This window comes from Rhinoraja longicauda, chromosome 15 (assembly GCF_053455715.1).
Source record: "Rhinoraja longicauda isolate Sanriku21f chromosome 15, sRhiLon1.1, whole genome shotgun sequence".
Classification (NCBI taxonomy): Eukaryota; Metazoa; Chordata; class Chondrichthyes; order Rajiformes; family Arhynchobatidae; genus Rhinoraja; species Rhinoraja longicauda.
In genome coordinates, this window is record NC_135967.1 from 5,305,945 (window position 1) to 5,326,743 (window position 20,799).

General features: G+C 42.6%; 1 protein-coding gene across 1 annotated transcript; it reads left to right on the forward strand.

The window, feature by feature from the left end:
• Nucleotides 1-246: 246 nt before the first annotated feature.
• On the forward strand, nt 247-11,826 carry LOC144600491 (uncharacterized). The gene is made up of 6 exons (XM_078412137.1): nt 247-471; nt 1,978-2,001; nt 2,109-2,138; nt 2,223-2,273; nt 3,026-3,166; nt 7,720-11,826. The coding sequence occupies exons 1-6, from the start codon at nt 457-459 to the stop codon at nt 7,765-7,767; spliced, it is 309 nt and encodes a 102-aa protein (XP_078268263.1). The 5' UTR covers nt 247-456; the 3' UTR covers nt 7,768-11,826.
• Nucleotides 11,827-20,799: the final 8,973 nt, after the last annotated feature.

Below are 20,799 nucleotides of genomic sequence, written 5' to 3' on the forward strand. Positions count from 1 at the left end.
CCCATTGGCTCATTAGAGCCACAAGACCCGCCCTCCGGCCGTTCCCATTAGCTCGGCCGCAGCGGCCCGTCCTTCCGCCAGTCCCATTGGCCGAGCCGCCACTAGGGCGTGGCTTGTCAGCTGAGGTTGCCGCTGCTGATTGGCGGAGAGCACCGCCAGTCATTGCGGCACCGGGCGCCAGTGTCGGCAGCGCGCTGCTGATTGGCGGAGGTGGGCGTCGGTCAGTGCGGCCCACGGCACCAGGGTTGGTTGCGCGCTGCTGCTCGCTGTGAGCGGCCATTGGTGGTACTGGCGTGCGAAAGGGGGGGAAAAAGGGGGAAAAAAACAACCCTGTGGTTTTTACATTAACCGTTTGCGCAACAAAAAAAAATAATACCCCCGCTCTTCGTGTCTTTGCACCCGGTGTGTGTGTTATTTTTTTTACACATTGATTGTTTCGGTCAGAAGCCAGTCGCCATGCCCAAGAGAAAGGTAGGTGGGCGAGCAAACGCCGCGCTTGAGCTGCGCTGGCGGTGGCCGCGGGCGGACGGGCGACATGGGGGGGGGAAGGAGGCCCCGCCGCCGCCACCACCACCGCGCGTCGATCCGCCGGCTGCCCGCCACCGCTCCGGCGCGGCCGGGACCGAGCGCACGGCCCGTGGGGGGAGGGGAGAGGAAGGGGTGACCGGAGGTGGCTGAGGCGCCCGTGTGCTCCTTTGTTCTGGCGGCCGCCGGCCCGCGCGGGGGGGCTGCGGCCGCGGCGCAGTGAGGCTCCCGACCGTTAGTCGGCGCGCGGGCGGGCGGGAACTCCTGGGCTAACGGTCGGGGATGTGAGGAGAACGCTCTGGCTGTTGGTGTGGGACGAGAGAGTGAGAGGTGGTGGGGGGGGGGGCGCTGGTTCCCGTTGTCGTCGACGCTCCTGACCGGCGGCGCCGAGGTTGGGGGGGGGGGAGGAAAAACGGCGAGGGGGGGGGGGGGGGAGGAAAAACGGCGGGAATTTCGAATGGGCGCGCTGACGTCGCGGCGGGCGCCTGGCGGGGTGACGTCACCTGCTGGGGTGGGGGCGGGGCCATGGTGCGGGTCTGGGCTGGAGCCGCCACCGCTCTGACAGCAGTGGACAGCTGTGCGCTGGGCGGCCTCCCACCTCCACCATTAGCCCGCTGCTCTGCATGCACTTCCAGCTTGCAGCACACGCTCTCAAAATGTCGCACTGCTTCACCACATCCATTTTGTGTCAGTGTGTGTGAGGATTGTACAGTTCCCATACACACAGGCATCTGAACAATAAACCTCTTAATTTCTCCCCGTCGCAGGCACATTGAAACGCCACAGCAAAACACACAATTTATTGTTTATTGTACGCTGTATATTTATCAACCTCACCGTGCCAGAACCCCAGGTTCAATCCTGATTTCAGGTGGAGTTTACACATTCCCCCTGTGGCTTTTCCTCCAGGTGGGCTGTTTCTTCCCACATGTGGATCTGTAGGTCAATTGGCCTCAGTAAAATAATGCCCCCAATATGTGGCATAACATTAAACTGGTATAAACAGGTGATTAATGTTCAGTTTGGATACTGTGGGTATCTCTGAAACTAAAACTCTATTAGTTAACCGGACCATAAGAGTGTAAACAGATGAACATAGTGCAGCCTTGTGTAAAATCCAGAGTAGTTTGCATGTGATGTAGGGTTATGCAGGGTGGTTCATGGGAACAAGTTGATGGGAACAAGAAACTTCTTGAAACTGGAGGTACGTGGGATGTCTGGGACACAATGGGGAGAGGTGAGCAGTAGAACGGTAAAGTTGTAGGTGACAATGCAGTGGCGGGGGGACCTGCACCCAACCAAATAGCAAATAAATTTTAAATGGCCTATGATCTTTTTCATCTTGGTGACAACATTTTGGTAATTGTTTCTAAAGGAATATTTTTGAGCTTTGACTTTTTTATTGAACTAACAAGTGTAATCAATGGGATTTATTTTCTTCTACCTTTGCAGAATGATGGTGAAGCGAAATTGGAGGTTGGTGCTCTTAATTTGTCTATTACAACAGATGACAGCATTTGAAAAATTATGTAAATGCAATTTTTAAGCTATTGTGAAATCATTATACCTTTTATCTTTTAAAGCCCAAAAGGAGGTCGTTAAGATTGTCAAAGGTATGTAACTTTTTGTGTACAGTAAAATACTCCATTATTTTGTGTAATACGAGTGGATTAAATGCATCTTTTCTTTTATTACAGATAGTTGCATCTTCCAAATCAGAGCCAAAACAAAAGAAGGCACCAGCTAAAGTAAGTGTACTTTTATTAGTCTCATAATGTAAATATTTTTCTTTCCTGATCAAGTTTTTAGAAAATCATTTAGTGGTGGATTTAAAAAAAAATTAAGCGAAAGGGTGACTATTCATGTTTAGATTGCCTGTTGATGAGCTAACATAATTTCTTTCCTGATAGTACTGCAAAATGTTCTTTTAAAATGACTAAAGGTGTGTACTTAAAAGTTGACTCTTTCCACCACCCTTGGATTTTCTTTGCTAGTGAGACATTCTGACGAAAGGCAAACAGTTGACAGTTGCTGCAGAATTTGGTCACGCCTGTCAGAAGCACATGGTCATATGCCAATAAAAGTATACATCCAGGCTATATTGTCTGATGGGGCAATTTTTTTAACAACTGTTTATTCATTATGCTATTAAATATCTGAGACCAACACTTGGATAAGTCCCAAAGTAGGTTTATATTTGGGTTCTAGATATTTTGCAAATAGTGACAATAATGATTACCAGTGTGAGTTAAAATGTAAGTATTTGTAAGCTGTATTCTGAAATGACCTGGCTCTTTTCAGCACTTAACAACCAAACTAACTGCTCTAGTATTATAGTCTGAAGAAGGGTCTCGACCCGAAACGTCACCCATTCCTTCTCTCCTGAGATGCTGCCTGACCTGCTGAGTTACTCCAACATTTTGTGAATGAATACCTTCGATTTGTACCAGCATCTGCAGTTATTTTCTTACGCTATAGTATTATGTGCCTATTTCATTAGAAAGAGGCTGCTAATGACAAGAAAGAAGAAAAGAAAGCACCAGCAAAAGGAAAAAAAGGAGCTAAAGGCAAAGAAGAGACTAACCAAGAGGATGCAAAAGAAGAAACTCCCTCTGAGAATGGAGAAGCCAAAAACGATGAGGTGAGTTTTGTCCAGTTTGTTATCTAGCTATAGGCTTTCATTATCTTTGCCATTCTGTGTTCTTGATGTCATCAACAACTTGAATACATGACTACATTTCATCATCTGAGTTCATGAATACTCAAATACCTTCTATACGATTCCTAGTAAAAATGCTGGAGATACTCAGCAAATCGGGCAACTTCCGTGGAGAGAGTGTTTAATGTTGGTGACTTTTCATCAGAAGGACATTGAGCAATTGCTTGTTCTAACTTAATTCCCACCCTCGGTAAATTTCTTAAGTAAATAATTTGTCTAACATGCCATTTTAAAAAAACAGCGTTAATTTAACTGAACTATATTTTGTGAAAAGTCCAAACAGAGATACTTGTACTATTGTACACTGGAGTCATTGCTTCAAAACAAAAATAACCACATTTGTCATGATGGGCACTCTTTCCTAATAATTTTCTTATAGGAAGCTATTCAATAATTCCCTGGTTTTCCTCCATGACAGGTGTAGTTTCATAATCTAATGAAAGAATCACTGAATTGAGAGTAGTTTCATAAGGATGGCAGAGCTGCTACCTCACAGCACCAGTGGCCCGGGTTAGATCCTGACCTCGGCTGCTATCTGTAAAGCTTGCACATCCTCAGTGACCGCATGGGATTTCTCTGGGTGCTCGGGTTTTCTCCTGTAGTTTATAGGTTATGGTCTCTAAAATTGCTTCAATGTCTAGAGAGTGGATGAGAAAGTGGGATAACATTGACCCAGTATGAATGGATAATTGTGGGTCAGCCTGGACTCGGTGGACTGAAGAGCTTGTTTCCCCATGGAACCATTTGAGATTTGTCACTGTTTTGCACTTTTTGTCTTAGTATAATAGGGACTCCCTGTTTCGGCTTTTTTTTCTTGGGGTATTAGGCATCCTAATATCTTCTATTGTAATGATGACATACAGCAATTATTTGTGTCCTCAGAACTTTAAACTTGCGCCATTGCTGTTTATTTTTCGAAAGGCCTGCGTTTCTGCCAGACATCCTCTTCCATTTGCAAATAAGTATTAACATTTGACTCGTGGATCACATTTTGATATCCTGTTTTTTTTAATGTGGGTCGTCCTTTAAACAGTTGTGAAATCGGCCTTGCCAACATTAACATCTTGGTTGTTCCAAGTTTCTCACTTTCAGAACACTTATCAATTTTGAATGGTTGTTAGCACACTATTAGGCTAATAGATATGAAATGAATTGTCCCTTTCTCTGAGACATTATTGCAGAAAACAATTGTGAACACACCCAATCGTGAACACTATCTCATCTTAAAGCCTCTTAAGGTATCATTTTGATTTCTGTTGTACTCACTTTGCATGTCTTATTAAAGAAACAAAATACTTCCAGCATCTATCCTTAATATTTTTATTTTATTACATTGAATCTGTTTTCTGTCTCAGGTATCACTGGTATTAATTCAAAGGAAGCCGTTTATCCTTCTGTGTCTCTCACGTTGATCCTTTCTGGGAGGAAATTCTGAGTTTAAATAGTGAACGGATAACAGGGATTTAATAAACCCGAATCTGGTATGTGCACTGCACCATTGAAATGTCCTTCTCTAACTTAGTAATTCATGGGAAAGTAGGCCTTTTGGCCAACTCTTCCATGCTGGCCAAAGTGTCCATCCAAGTTATTCTGCTTTGGCTGCATTTGACTCGCATCCCTCAACCTTTTCTATCCATGATCTATGTAATTTGTTCTTGAACACTGGCTTCTTGGTTCATTGAGCAATAATAAAACAAGCTGCTTGAGGAACTCAGCAGGTCAGCAGCATCCATGGGGGTGGGGGAACATACAGTTATGAAAGGCTTGGATAGAGTGGCTGTGGAGAGGATGTTTCCACCAGTGGGAGAGTCTACTAGAGGTCATAGCCTCAGAATTAAAGGACGTTGTTTTAGGACGGAGATGAGGAGGGATTTCTGTAGTCAGAGGGGGTAGAATCTGTGGAATTCTTTGCCACACAAACGGGCATGTGAATTTTACTCGGATTTCCACGTTTTTAAAATCCATTTTCCGCGCCTTTTGCATGATTTCCGCGTTTTTCACTTTGCCAAAATCACGTTTACCAACGGAGAAATCGGATTGAAAAGAAAAGAAACGATGTATAGACATGTAATGAACACTAGGGTTCCACTACAGGTCGCTAGGGGTTCCACGAGAAATCCCCCGCGTCCTGGAAGTCTCCCTGAAAATGTGGCACCTAGGCTGGGCAAGGCAGCCAATCTCGACCTCATCGGGACTTCCTCGGCCGATCGGTGGGTTGAATTTGCAACCTGTGGCCGGGGCTCTGGAACTCCAGCACATCTATCCCCATAGCTGACTTCCTTGGCCGGCTCGATAAACCAGCAAAGCTCTGGAACCAAGAGTGCCAGAAAATCAGTGATGGAACTGTGATGAGTAAATATTAAATTTAAGTACAAGATTATATAACTAAATTAAGAGGGGGTTAAAATATAAAACACAGCAGAAAAGTCAATTACCACCTTTTTGGGCTGATTATCAATAAATGTGCGAATTTACTTAAATGTTATTAGTGACATGTTCACATTATTTTGTAATGTCTGCTTTTACTTTGAAATGCACTAAAAGAGGCTTGAAACTAGTAATTTTGTGTGTAAATTTTCCAATTTTTTGACCCCCGCTGTATGCCTCGCGCAAGCACTCGCCTCGTTTCCTCTTTTTTTTTTACCTCGCGTGCCTGCAGAAGGCTGTGGAGGCTGTCAATGGATATGTTTAAGGCAGAGATAGATAGATTCTTGATGAGTGCGGGTGTCAGAGGTTATGGGGAGAAGGCAGGAGAATGGGGTTAGGAGAGACAGATCAACCATGGCGGAGTAGACTTGATGGGCCGAATGGCCTAATTCTGCTCCTATCACTTGTTCATTGTTTGCTACAATGTGTTGATAGGATGTATAATAGTCAAACAATCAATGTGTTTGCAACAAAAATTTGTGTTATGGAAAAAGGTGTTATAAAAGCAATTGTGGGCGAAGAGATCAGGGGTCAGGGAGATTCAAACTCGCAATGAGTTATTTTTCCTGCAGGATGGCCAAAAATAAAGGTTTCCAATGGTGACAAGTTTATTTTTGATGCTGCAAGCTCAAAATACTAAAGGCTATATATGTTACATTGTTTAAGAGTACCTTTGCACAATTGCAATATAAGCAGTTGCTTGTCATTTTCAATGGCCTTCTGCGGTTTAAGTAGCAGCTGTGCTCTTAAGGGACAATGGTGTCTGATTACTGTGGGAAGATTACATGACAACAGCTTCTTCCCAAAACGTCTTTTTTTTGGTCTGCTTGTTAATTTCCCAAAGAAACTTTTAAGTGATTGTTCCTGAAGAAAATCGTGTTGAAATGATTCGGGCCAACGGGCAAATCGTGTTCCTTAATTCATCACTCCTCTATATCCAGTTTGTGTTATGGAAACATGCTTTATATCAGAACTACCTGATTGCTGGGACACTGACTCAATTTCCTGGCATTAATACCATAACAAACTTCGTTCAGCATTGGATGCCATTTCCTGTTTTTTTTTTCTCTGTTCAATCACTAAAATAGGCTAGAGCTACTGGGACATCTACTGAAGCTCCCACCATGAAACCATTAAAACAGCTATTGTTCTTTGTCAAAATAGTGCTTTGTGGCCCATGTTGAAAATTGGTAAGATGTAAGACCACCAGGCCATATAAACCAGGAGCAGGACATTTGGTGCCTCAAGCCTGCTCTGTCATTTAGTAAATTAGTAACTCTGCCAACTCCATCTTTCCCATTTAACCTATTTGCAGATGTTTTGTGTCTTCAAATTGATAACCCGCCGATCAACAAATTTAATTTCTTCAGCCATCTCATTAATTGTAGAAAGTTAAGGCCCCAACACTATTTTCTGTGGCACCCCACTAATTACTAATTACCAATTTCAAAATTATTCACTTGTTCAGATTTTGTTGATTATGTACTCTTATCCATGCTAATATTATACCTAAGCAGCTCCTGCCCCACATGCACACAACAACGCTGCTGGTGGAACACATTGGGTTGAAGTTAGCATGAATATCTGGCTTTTCTTATTCTTTCCTTCGAGCTTACCTTGCCTCTTAATTATCCCCAACTCAAAAAAAACTTAAAAGAATACCATCTATGGTCAGTGACATTCTTTCTTGATTGTGTTATAAGAAAATGAATTGGTTCTTTGAAATCTGATTATCTCAATCAGCAATCAATAATAAACTGCACCTAGTTGCTCTCACTGGTAACTGCACCCAATACATATGGCAAACACAGAATGCAGCTATTAACAGTTTATTTTAGGGCCTTCAGTAAACTTTGGACTGTGATGTTTGCTGGACATCACATCTTTGACGAATTTTAAATTTTCAGCATGATTTTGTACATCAGCTTCTCGGGAATATTTTGATCTATTATCAATGGGATATTCTGCTATTTTTTCATCTGTCAATTGATTACAAGTACAACATTTGATTTATGCAACTTGTGTTAAATATTTATTTTACATTTTAGGCACAGTCCACTGAAAGCTGTGAAGAAAAAGAAGCCAAGTCAGAGTAACTGCATCTGCCCGTCATCTCCATCAATGGCATCCATACCTCCATACTGTATTGTTAACAGAGAGGAATATTTTTATCAACTATTTTATAAATACAAGGTTTTTTTAGCATGAATTTAATTATGGAAACACCCACATCTCAAGATTATTTGGGGGTTTGAAGCCCTAAAGAATCATTGTTTTTAAATTGTGATTGTTGTAGTTAGTGTGATATGTGGGACAAGTAAATGGTGGTAGTTATTGACTTCTGTCAATGTTTGTCTTGTGTCATACTCAAAAAAAAAAAAAAAGTCTGATATTTTAATTCACCAGGTATTTGTGGTGTTAGGCTATTACAAGTGGGTAAGAGTAAGGAGAAAGTTGTTTGTGTCAAAACATTCCAGTGGTTTTGTGGGTTAGTTTTGTAACCAGGTAAAATATTTTGGTGAAAAAAAATTAAAATGTGGGGCCTGGAAATCTAATGTGAAAAAAATTTAATTTTAAATTTGTCATTTTTGTAAAGAAAAACCTTTGCAATCATGTAAAACTAGTTTCTAATGGAAAATAACATCTTTTAAAAGGGCAGATGGCTGTATGTACCCACTTCCTGTCAGAATTTTTGCTGGATAATTTACCTTAATAAAAAAAATCTCCCCAGTGTTTCTCTATATAAAGGTTTGCTGCTATTTAATTATATTATTATATAATTTTAAAAGAACCAAACAGTACATTAGCACAATCCATCACTTTTATATTTAAATATATTTTGTTTGAACTATTTTGAGGAAGTCGTATGGTTTTGCTGCAAACAGCCTATATAAGCTACCTGTGTCTCCACCTGTTTTTATTCTGACATGGATACCTCAAATGCCAGTGATTGTATGTGTCTACATGCAGCAATGAAGCAGTAACCGAAAAGCAATCATGTTGATGGGTCAGCCGAGTAACAATGACAACATTTCTTGCCTAAATGGACATTAATGAATCAGTTGAGATTTCTTAACACCGATGTGCTTTCATGGTTGCCATTACAGAAAGACACCAGCTTTTTTTAATAAAAAGATCGATTTTTTGAAATTAAAGTTCCCCAGCAGCCATGCTGGATTTTTAATTGATGGCCGTGAGTCGTTTAGAACTCTGGCTATTCAGCAAATAATTTAATCACTTCTATCTTGTCACCAAATAGTTTTAATTACAAAAGCAAAATATAGTAAAACTTGTAGTCCACTACTTGACTATTCAACAGTCTCAAAGTTTTGGCATCGGACGTAAATAGACAAATATTTATATGCCGATGCATTGAAGGGTAATGGCCAAGTGCAGGAAGATGAGATTAGTATGGATAGGTGCTCACTGATGCGTGTGAACATCGTGGGTCAAATGGTCTGTTTCCATGCTGCATGACTAAGACTTCCCAGATCGGAAGCAAATGTACAAGGCATAATTAATAAATTTGCAGCTGACTCTGAAGTGGGTGGTATTGTAGTTAGTGAATATGATTTTCTAAAGTTACAGCATGCTCTTTATCAAGTGGGCTGAAGAATGGCTAATGGAGTTTAATGCTGATAAGTGTGAGGTGAGGGGCAGGATCTTAACAGTAAATGGTAGGGCTCTGGGGAGTTGTAGGAGAAAAGGTAGTTCCCTGAAAATGGCATCACAGGTTAGGTGGTCACAAAGGCTTTTGGTACATTGGCCTTTATTAATCAGCATATTGAGTATAGATGTTGGGATCTTATATTGCACTTATACAAGGTGTTGGTCTGGCCACACTTGGAGTACTGTGTTCAGTTTTGGTCACCCCCTGCTATCGGCAGGATGTCATTAAGCCTGAAGGACTGCAGCGAAGATATACAAGGATGTTGCCAGCTCTCGGGAGAGATTGGGTAGGCAATCACTATTTATTGAAGCATGGGAAGCTGAGGGGTGATCTTTTTGAGATGAATAAAATCAGAAGGGGAATAGACAGGATGAATGCACGGTATTTTACCCAAAGTTGAGGAATCAAAAACAAGAGGACGTATGTTTAATGCGAGGGGCAGCATTTTACTAGCAGGGTGTTGGGTATCTAGAATGAACTGCCAGAGGATGTAGTTGAAACAGATGCTATAATGGCATTTAAAAGACACTTGCTTAGATGGGGCATCGATCTGCACGGACGAGTTGGGTCAAAGGGCCTATTTCAGTGCTGTATGACTGACTAAAATGTTACCAGTGCTCCCTTTGCACTCACTGGAGTCCCAGTTTTGCTGTCACCTTTCCATTTATCTGGATCACTAAAAATCAATCATACTGGTAACATGAAGTGTTGACATATTAATAGAAATAACATCCAGTAGGCTGGAAAATTTGCCAGTGTGCCACCAACCAAGTCCAATGTATGTTGGATTATCTGAGTTTTATGTTGATGACAATGTGATTTGAAAGCAAATGCTATACTCAGCAAATTGTGATGTACTTTTTCTTAGAGATACAGCGTGGAAACTGAGTTTGCGTCGACCAGCGATCACCCATACACTAGTTCTTTCCTACAAATTTGGGGCAATTTACAGAAGCCAATTAACCTTCAAACCCGCATGCCTTTGGGATGTGGGAGGAAACGAGCATCCAGAGAAAACCTACGCAGTCACAGGGAGAACGTACAAGCTGTACAGACAGCACCCGTAGTCAAGATTGAACTTTGGTGTCCGGTGCTGTAAGGCAGCAACTTCACTGCTGCGCACCTGTGCCGCACTGTACTATTCTAGATCCTTTTAGGTAGTGCCTATGGAGGGAAGTGTTTATCATTCAAACTTGACAACCTTGCATCATAGCGTGATACAGTGTGGAAACAGGCCCTTCGGCCCAACTTGCCCACACCGGCCAACATGTCCCAGCTACACTCGTCCCACCTGCATGCATTTGGTCCATATCCCTCCAAACCTGTCCTATTCATGTACCTGTCTTAACTGTTTCTTAAATGTTGGTATAGTCCCTGCCTCAACTACTTCCTCTGGCAGCTTGTTAATAGAAATGTTAATACAGGGTGCAGGGAATAATGAGGATGGGGAAGAAAGAAATGTCTGATGTGGTGGAAGGTTGGAGAGACTTGGTGCAATGCAGACGTTTTATGACATTACCAAAGGAATTTGGAAGCAAAATCCTGTCAATTTTAATCCAGATTTCAATAATTGATTTTCTTCCAAATTACTCGGTAATTCTGTTGATAAACATATAGTGGGTGATGTTCTTGTTTGCCAAAGCTGGGTCAGCTGGAATGAGGCAAAATAAATGAGTGGCAACTGGAAGCTCTGGGTCATGATTGTGGACTGAATAAAGGTGCTGTGAAAAGTGTTTGTTTTGCAATACCATTCTATGGTACAATGGATACTGCATTGTGTGCAGTAAATATGCTATGCTAACTTGATAGTTAAAGTAAATTGTTTCTGAACACGCATTTTGTGGGCTCCAGGATAGTAGAAGGAAATCCAATTGAGGAAAAAGTAGACAAAAGAGTATCTCCTGCAGTTGGGCTGGAAGATCTTTTGGAAATACTAATGTGAAACATGGCTTTGCAGGATACGAGACAAACAAAGTCTTGTTTTTATTTTCACCCTTTGGAATGTATTAGCCTTGAGGCCTGTTTGAAGTAGCCACAGAATGAAGTCATTTGGCCCTTTGCCAAGAAAAAGACTTGGTGTTTCCCAATTCTCTGTCTAGACTTATAGGTTACGGCACTCCATTAATTCTTCCAGGTGCCAGTTACATGTAAGGGTTTTTGCCTCCAGCATTGTTTCGGGTCTTCTGGATGGGTATAGAAAAAGATCTCCCATCTATATTCTTCCAATTCCCTTGGAATAGTGTTCTCATTATTAATTTCTATTCATTGTCTAGCCCATGACTATAGCCTCTGTCCTTTCCAAAACTTACTTTCCTACCTATTTTTGCATCTTCATATTTTGCAAATATCTGTTTTGGTTCCTTCATCCAAGTCATTTTAAATGACGAATGATTTCAAGATGTAGGCTTATGTTGCAGTGTTCCATGATTTTAACTATACTTGTTTATATAGCTAACATGAAGAAAGAATGTAAATGTATATAATACATTAAAAAAAAATGTAGAGTGTTATTGTAACGTTTAGTTTATTTAGTTTAGTTTAGAGACACATGTGGAAACAGGCCTTTTGACCCACCGAGTCTTCGCCACCCAGCAATCATCCAAACACTAGTTCTATCCTACACACTAGGGACAATTTACAGAAGCCAATAAACCTACAAACCTGCACGTCTTTGGAATGTAGGAGGAAACTGGAGCACCCGGATAAAATCCACGCAGTCACAGGGAGAATGTATAAATTCTGTACAGACAGCACCCATAGTCAGGATCGAACCCGGGTCTCTGGCGCTGTAAGACAACAACTCTAGCACTGCCCCTCTGTGCTGTCCGTAACAAAATCCGAGTATGTTAGCAAATAAACTGAGGATATCTGATAGTGTCTTAGTTAATCAATGGGTTGCCTAGGATAGATGCAACAAAAAAAAAACATTTGTCAAAGAGTCTAGTTAGTATAAAGGGGAAATAAAAGAAAAAATCTCAGAGGGGCCACAAAGTGATGGACTAGCAATAGCTGTTAAAAAATAGACAATACAAACTATAGAAAATTAAATAAAAGAGAGGAAAGGAGTGAACAATAGCTAGTAGGTTTAGGTGGATAGTGGACATGTGAGGAGTCGTTCAGTTGAGTGTCAAAACCTGTTTATTTCCCTATGTATTATGCCTTTCCAACTCTTGGGAATACAAAAAACACAAAGTGCTCAAGTAACCTGCCTGACCCGCTGAGTTAATCTAATTTGTGTATTTTGCTCAAGATTCTAGCATCTGCGGTTTCTTCTGTCTACTTCTTGGGAATTCAAGCTTGGGAATCCCAGAGAACTCACTTGTAATGCAAGAGTGACCATAATATGGTTGAGTTCTTCATTAGGATGGAGAGTGACATAGTTAATTCAGAAACAACGGTTCTGAACTTAAAGAAAGGTAACTTTGAGGGTATGAGACGTGAATTGGCCAAGATAGACTGGCAATTGATTCTTAAAGGGTTGACGGTGGATATGCAATGGAAGGCATTTAAAGACCGCATGGATGAACTACAACAATTGTTCATCCCAGTTTGGCAAAAGAATAAATCAGGGAAGGTAGTGCATCCGTGGCTAACAAGGGAAATTAGGGATAGTATCAAAACAAAAGATGAAGCATACAAATTAGCAAGAAAAAGCAACCTACCAGAGGACTGGGAGAAATTCAGAGTCCAGCAGAGGAGGACAAAGGGCTTAATTAGGAAAGGGAAAATAGATTATGAAAGAAAACTGGCAGGGAACATAAAAACTGACTGCAAAAGCTTTTATAGATATGTGAAGAGAAAAAAATTAGTTAAAACAAATGTAGGTCCCTTACAGTCGGAAACAGGTGAATTGATCATGGGGAACAAGGACATGGCAGACCAATTGAATAACTACTTTGGTTCTGTTTTCACTAAGGAAGACAAATAATCTGCCGGAAATAGCAGGGGACCGGGGGTCAAATGAGATGGAGGAACTGAGTGAAATCCAGGTTAGTCGGGAAGTGGTGTTGGGTAAATTGAATGGATTAAAGTCCGATAAATCCCCAGGGCCGGATAGGCTGCATCCCAGAGTGCTTAAGGAGGTAGCCCCAGAAATAGTGGATGCATTAGTGATAATTTTTCAAAACTCTTTAGATTCTGGAGTAGTTCCTGAGGATTGGAGGGTAGCTAATGTAACCCCACTTTTCAAAAAGGGAGGGAGAGAGAAAACGGGGAATTACAGACCAGTTAGTCTAACATCGGTAGTGGGGTAAATGCTAGAGTCGGTTATTAAAGATGGGATAGCAGCACATTTGGAAAGTGGTGAAATCATTGGACAAAGTCAGCATGGATTTATGAAAGGTAAATCATGTCTGAAGAATCTTATAGAATTTTTCGAGGATGTAACTAGTAGAGTGGATAAGGGAGAACCAGTGGATGTGTTATATCTGGACTTCCAGAAGGCTTTCGACAAGGTCCCACATAAGAGATTAGTATGCAAACTTAAAGCACACGGTATTGTGGGTTCAGTATTGATGTGGATAGAGAACTGGCTGGCAGACAGGAAGCAAAGAGTAGGAATAAACGGGTCCTTTTCAGAATGGCAGGCAGTGACTAGTGGGGTACCGCAAGGCTCAGTGCTGGGACCCCAGCTATTTACAATATATATTAATGATTTGGACGAGGGAATTGAATGCAACATCTCCAAGTTTGCGGATGACACGAAGCTGGGGGGCAGTGTTAGCTGTGAGGAGGATGCTAGGAGGCTGCAACGTGACTCGGATAGGTTAGGTGAGTGGGCAAATGCATGGCAGTTGCAGTATAATGTGGATAAATGTGAGGTTATCCACTTTGGTGGCAAGAACAGGAAAGCAGACTATTATCTGAATGGTGGCCAATTAGGAAAAGGGGAGATGCAACGAGACCTGGGTGTCGTGGTACACCAGTCATTGGAATTAGGCATGCAGGTGCAGCAGGCAGTGAAGAAAGCGAATGGTATGTTGGCATTCATAGCGAGGGGATTTGAGTATAGGAGCAGGGAGGTTCTGCTGCAGTTGTACATGGCATTGGTGAGACCACACCTGAAGTATTGTGTACAATTTTGGTCTCCTAATCTGAGGAAATACATTCTTGCCATAGAGGGAGTACAGAAAAGGTTCACCAGATTGATTCCTGGGATGGCAGGACTTTCATATGAAGAAAGACTGGATACTCAGCTTGTACTCGCTGGAATTTAGAAGATTGAGGGGGATCTTATAGAAACTTACAAAATTCTTAAGGGGTTGGACAGGCTAGATGCAGGAAAATTGTTCCCGATGTTGGGGAAGTCCAGAACAAGGTGTCACAGTTTAAGGATAAGGGGGAAGTCTTTTAGGACCGAGATGAGAAAGTTTTTTTTCACACAGAGAGTGGTGAATCTGTGGAATTCTCTGCCACAGAGGGTAGTTGAGGCCAGTTCATTGGCTATATTTAAGAGGGAGTTAGATGTGGCCCTTGTGGCTAAAGGGATCAGGGGGTGTGGAGAGAAGGCAGGTACGGGATACTGAGTTGGATGATCAGCCATGATCATATTGAATGGCGGTGCAGGCTCGAAGGGCCGAATGGCCTACTCCTGCACCTATTTTCTATGTTTCTATGTAATGATCAAGACATTTTTATTCAGCTTTTGCAATCTTTGTGTGTTGAATGCACTCATCTTCAGAGTGATGACTCATTTTTTCATACACTGCAGGTATCTTAGATTAGAACGTAATAAAGGGCCTGTCCCACTTGGGCGATCTTTTTGGCGACTGCCGGCGACTGTCAAAGTCGTAGCAGGTCGCCGAACTTTTCTTTTACCCGACGACAATGACCACGACAATGCGAAGTCAGGTCGAGATTACAGCGTCTTCTGAAACATCGCAAAAATTCCCACGCTGTCAATGCTTCTCCGGCATCCTGGTTTTCGCTGAAATCACTGACAAGTCGGTAAGTACTTGAGAGTTTTGAACTATAACACCTTGTTTACTTAAAAACCAAGCTTCACTGTAACAAGGAATAAACCGGATTTACTTCCAGTTTACTAATAGCTGTATTAAAAAAATAATTTAAAAAGTGGTTCAATGGATTTTTGTGGAAAGTGTGTGGGCATTCTTTGAAAATGTAAGGGAGATGCATATCTGGTTTCTGGGTTGAATATCCGGGTTTGGAGCCCACTTTAATGTAATGGCTGAGGCCAAAAACATCGTGAAAATTCCCACACTTACCTGACCGTCAAACTGTCGCCTCCAATCTACCTGTCAAATGTCCTGACGGTAAATAAATTGGTTAAACACAAGTATTTGAAATTACTTTACTTATTTGAATATGTGCTTCTAAATGCATCTTAAGAGAACCTATCAAACCTGGGGACAGCATGCGACAGCGCCCGCAATAAGCTACGATACCTGGCGACAAGCCAGCTGTCGCCGAGAGATTTCAAACATTTTGATTTCTCAGCGTCACGCCGAGATCCACTACGATCTTTGGAAGACTCCTCACGATCATGCCCGCGACACCCCGGCGAACTGTCGCCTTAAAATCGCCTAAGTGGGACAGGCCCTTTACTAGAAGTAAGGTGGTCCCCATGTATTCACTCTAGCTTGTTCTGAAAACACCCATCAGTACAAAATAAAACTGGCTGACAAGAGCTTCAAGTTGGCTATGCGGTGGGTATTCAATTACTTTCAGCTATTTAGTTGCACCGAAGTAAAAAAATACATTCAATTCTGGAGGTTTATTATTTAAGGGTTGCCTTTAGATAATGGTGTTCTTAACAAAAGTATGACAACTACAGCATGTATTTTGGGTTTCATGGTGGTGAATGTTTTTGGAAGCAAAATTATGTTTGAGCTAAATTTACCTTGCCATTCATTAACTGTCATAGGGTGTTGATGAATTGAGATTCAGTGAGAGGTCAGTTGGTGTGTCAAATGGAAAAGATTATCAAAGCGTGTAGGAAGGAACTTCAGATACTGGTTTAAACTGAAGATAGACACAAAAAGCTGGAGTAACTCAGCGGGACAGACAGCATCTCCGGAGGAAAAGAATAGATGATGTTTTGGGTGGAGACCCAAAACATCACCCATTCCTTCTCTCCAGAGATGTTGCCTGTCCAACTAATTCAGTCCAGATATTGCCTGTCCAGCTGGAGTTACTACAGCATTTTGTGTCTATCTTAGAACTATATCTATTCGGTAGTACACAAGAGTCACCACATTTTAGGCACCACTTGTACCCTTCAAGTCTGATTTAAAAAAATTAAAAAAATTCGTCTTAACTTATCCATAAAGGCCGGTTGTCCTGAATGAGTGGCTTGTGAGGATATTTCAGAGGAATCTATAACATTACTTTGGGTTTGGAGTGACCTGTAGAGCAGACCTGGTAAGAGCAGCAGATTTTTATCAGCAAAGTACTTTGGTGAATGGGTTTGTACAATAATTTACCAGCTTTGTGGTTGCAATTAATGCAGCTTGATCTATGTTCTGAATTTCTGTCTTTGAATTTATAGTAAAAGTGCAATATTCTGCTTTCCCAATGTTCAGAAATCCCATTGGTCATTAGGCCTTGCTTCATATGCTCCCTTTAAACTTTTGAGGACCTTGTTTCCTGTGCTGTCTTTAAACTCACCAGGGCCCCATTACCCAGGCTCCCTTTAAACACACACTATTTCCCGTGCTCCTTTTAAACATTCTGAAGTTAATTATTTTTAATTAGGCCCTGTTTCCTAGGCTCTCTTTAACCTCACCAGCGCCTGGTTTCTAATGCTGCCTTTAAACACACCAGGCTCACTGGAAGCTTTATTATACTACAGTATTGTGAAATATTATTTTAAAATTGTATTACAAATGTGATATTGATACGGGTAATATCAAATTGTCTAGCAAATCTGCCAGTCTAGTACCAGTAGACCCACAAGGATACCGGATTATAGGAGTTTTATGGTAAATTGCTCAGTTGTCATGGTGCAATTTAAACCCATCTGTGGGTCATTTATTGAGGTCCATGGAGGGGTGGAATTTTTTTCAGTTAATGTTTTTGGAGCAGTTCAGAGGTGAAAATCAGTTACTTTTGTTTATTAATATTAATAATCGTGTTTATTTTCAGTCTTTAGGTTGCTATAGTGCTGTAAGAATACAAAAAATAGCAGGAATAGACACTTCATGACTGTTCTGCTATTTAATAGGTCATTACCGTCTTTTACTTAAATGCCATTTTCCTACACTAACTCCAAATACTTTGCTTCTCTTAATATCCAAAAATCTAAAGATCCCTACTGTGAATATGCTCAGCACTGAGGATATATTGAATTGAGAATTCCAAAGATACATTACCCTCTGGATGAAAAAATGTCTTCTCATCCCTGTACTGAATCGCTGATCTCTTATTTTGAAACCATTCCCCATGGTGCAAGACAACCCAGCCAAGGGAAATGTCTGTTCTGCATCTACCTTGTCAAGGCTGTACAAATTTGGATGTGTTGAATGTGTTGGTTTTTCAAGCAATATTGCTAGAGAGAGGGTACTACAAACACATAATTTTCACATGGGCATTACAGTATTCCTTCCTGTTTCACTCTTATTGCAATAGAATGTAAAAGGGAGCTTGGTTGCCAGTTATTCTCAGGACTTTCATCGACTAATGACTACTTTTAGAATCCTAGAGTTATACAGCATGGAAACACATAGCTCAACTCATTCATGCCAACCAAGATACTTATCTAAGCTTATCCCATTTGCCTGCGCTTGACCCATATCCATGAATCTTTCCGCTCCTTGCACCAGTCAGAATTTTTGTTGAACGTTGTAATCCAGAGAAAACAGTCCCAGTATATCCAATCTCTCCTTGTCAATACAAAACTCAATAATTATTTTACTACTCATCATCTTCAAAGATCTCTGCCGAATACTTCATGCTGGTACTCCTGCATGTGGCAGTCCTCAACATTGGGCTCCTTTGTGAAGCAGCACAGCAAGAGTCCATTTCTCTGAATTACTGCAGTCCATGACTACCATTTCCCAATAAAGTCCACAAGGGATATCTTTGTCTTGCTCATGCTTTCCTTATAGTTTTTATACTGCTCCAGAAGTCATTAGTGGATCTGTTTATAGGATTGGATAGGTGCATTGAATCTTTATGAATAGTTTTGCTCTTGGTTTTGCCCAATGATTTATCTTGGTTATTCAGGGAAGTTGTGTTCTACTTTCACGTAAACATCCATACCTTTTGTTTTTCTCTCCATTTTTGGCTGTGCTCTTATTCTAGATTTTTCACCGCAATCTGTCCACTGACCAGCATGTCCCACAGTCACTCCACTGACCAGCATGTCCCACAGTCACTCCACTGACCAGCATGTTCTACAGTCACTCCACTGCCCAGCATGTCCCACAGTCAGGCCACTGACCAGCATGTCCCACAGTCAGGCCACTGACCAGCATGTCCCACAGTCACTCCACTGACCAGCATGTTCTACAGTCACTCCACTGCCCAGCATGTCCCACAGTCAGGCCACTGACCAGCATGTCCCACAGTCAGGCCACTGACCAGCATGTCCCACAGTCACTCCACTGACCAGCATGTTCTACAGTCACTCCACTGCCCAGCATGTCCCACAGTCAGGCCACTGACCAGCATGTCCCACAGTCAGGCCACTGACCAGCATGTTCTACAGTTACTCCACTGACCAGCATGTCCCACAGTCACTCCACTGACCAGCATGTCCCACAGTCAGGCCACTGACCAGCATGTTCTACAGTTACTCCACTGACCAGTATGTCCCACAGTCAGGCCACTGACCAGCATGTCCCACAGTCAGGCCACTGACCAGCATGTTCTACAGTTACTCCACTGACCAGCATGTCCCACAGTCACTCCACTGACCAGCATGTCCCACAGTCAGGCCACTGACCAGCATGTCCCAGTCAGGCCATTTGTGGGCAGCAGAGTGGCACAGCGGTAGAGCTGCTGCATTACAGCGCAGAGACCTGGGTTCAATCCTGATTGCAGATGCTATCTGTACAGTGTTTGCATGTTCTCCCTCTGACCATGTGGGTTTTATCCAGGTACTCCGGTTCCTCCCACATTCCAAAAACGTGCAGCCTTGTAGGTTAAGTGACTTCTGTAAATTGTCCCTATCGTGTAGGATGGAACTAGTGTGTTGGTTGGAGTGGACTCAGTGGGCCGAAGGGGTTGTTTCCATGCCGTAATAACTAAACCTGTACCATAGCAAAATAGCTTTGGTGAAAAACGAAATACTGCAATGTGAAATCAAAATGTAAACTCTGCCTGATTGACATTTCCTGTTCGGATTAAATAAAGACCAAATTTTCCAAATATGCCGGAGTAACTCAGCAGGTCAGGCAGTATCTCAGAAGAGAAGGAATGGGTGACGTTTCGGGTCGAGAACCTTCTTCAGACTGATATAGGTGGAGACAGGAAGATAGAGGGAGATCTGGGAAGGAGGAGGGGAAGGGAGGGACAGAAGAACTATCTAAAGTTGGAGAAGTCGATGTTCATACCACTGGGCTGCAAACTGCACAGGTGCAATATGAGGTGCTGTTCCTCCAATTTCCGGTGGGCCTCACTATGGCACTGGAGGAGGCCCATGACAGAAAGGTCAGACTGGGAATGGGAGGGGGAGTTGAAGTGCTCGGCCACCGGGAGACCAGTTTGGCCAACGCGGACCGAGCGCAGGTGTTGAGCGAAGCGATCGCCGAGCCTGTGCTTGGTTTCGCCAATGTAAATAAGTTGACAGCTGGAGCAGCGGATGCAATAATAGATGAGGTTGGAGGAGGTGCAGGTGAACCTCTGTCACCTGGAAAGACTGTTTGGGTCCTTGGATGGAGTTGAGGGGGGAGGTAAAGGGACAGGTGTTGCATCTCGTGCGGTTGCAGGGGAAAGTGCCCGGGGATGGGGTGGTTTGGGTAGGAAGGGACGAGTGGACCAGGGAGTTACGGAGGGAACGGTCTCTGAGGAACGCAGAGAGGGGTGGGGATGGGAAGATATGGCCAGTGGTGGGTCCCGTTGTAGGTGACGGAAATGTTGGCGGATGATTTGTTGGATCCACTGGCTGGTGGGGTGGAAGGTGAGAACGAGGGGGATTCTGTCCTTGTTGCGAGTGGGAGCAAGAGCGGAGTTGCGGGATGTAGAAGAGACCCTAGTGAGAGCCTCATCTATAATGGAGGAGGGGAAGCCCCGTTTCCTGAAGAATGAGGACATCTCTGATGCCCTAGTGTGAAACACCTCATCCCGGGCACAGATGCGGCGTAGACGGAGGAATTGGGAGTAGGGGATAGACATTTTGCAGGAGACCGGGTGGGAAGAAGTGTAGTCCAGATAGCTGTGCGAGTCAGTGGGTTTATAGTAGATGTCAGTCACTAGTCTGTCTCCTGTGATGGAGATGGTGAGGTCCAGAAACGGGAGGGAGATGTCGGAGATAGTCCAGGTATATTTAAGGGCAGGA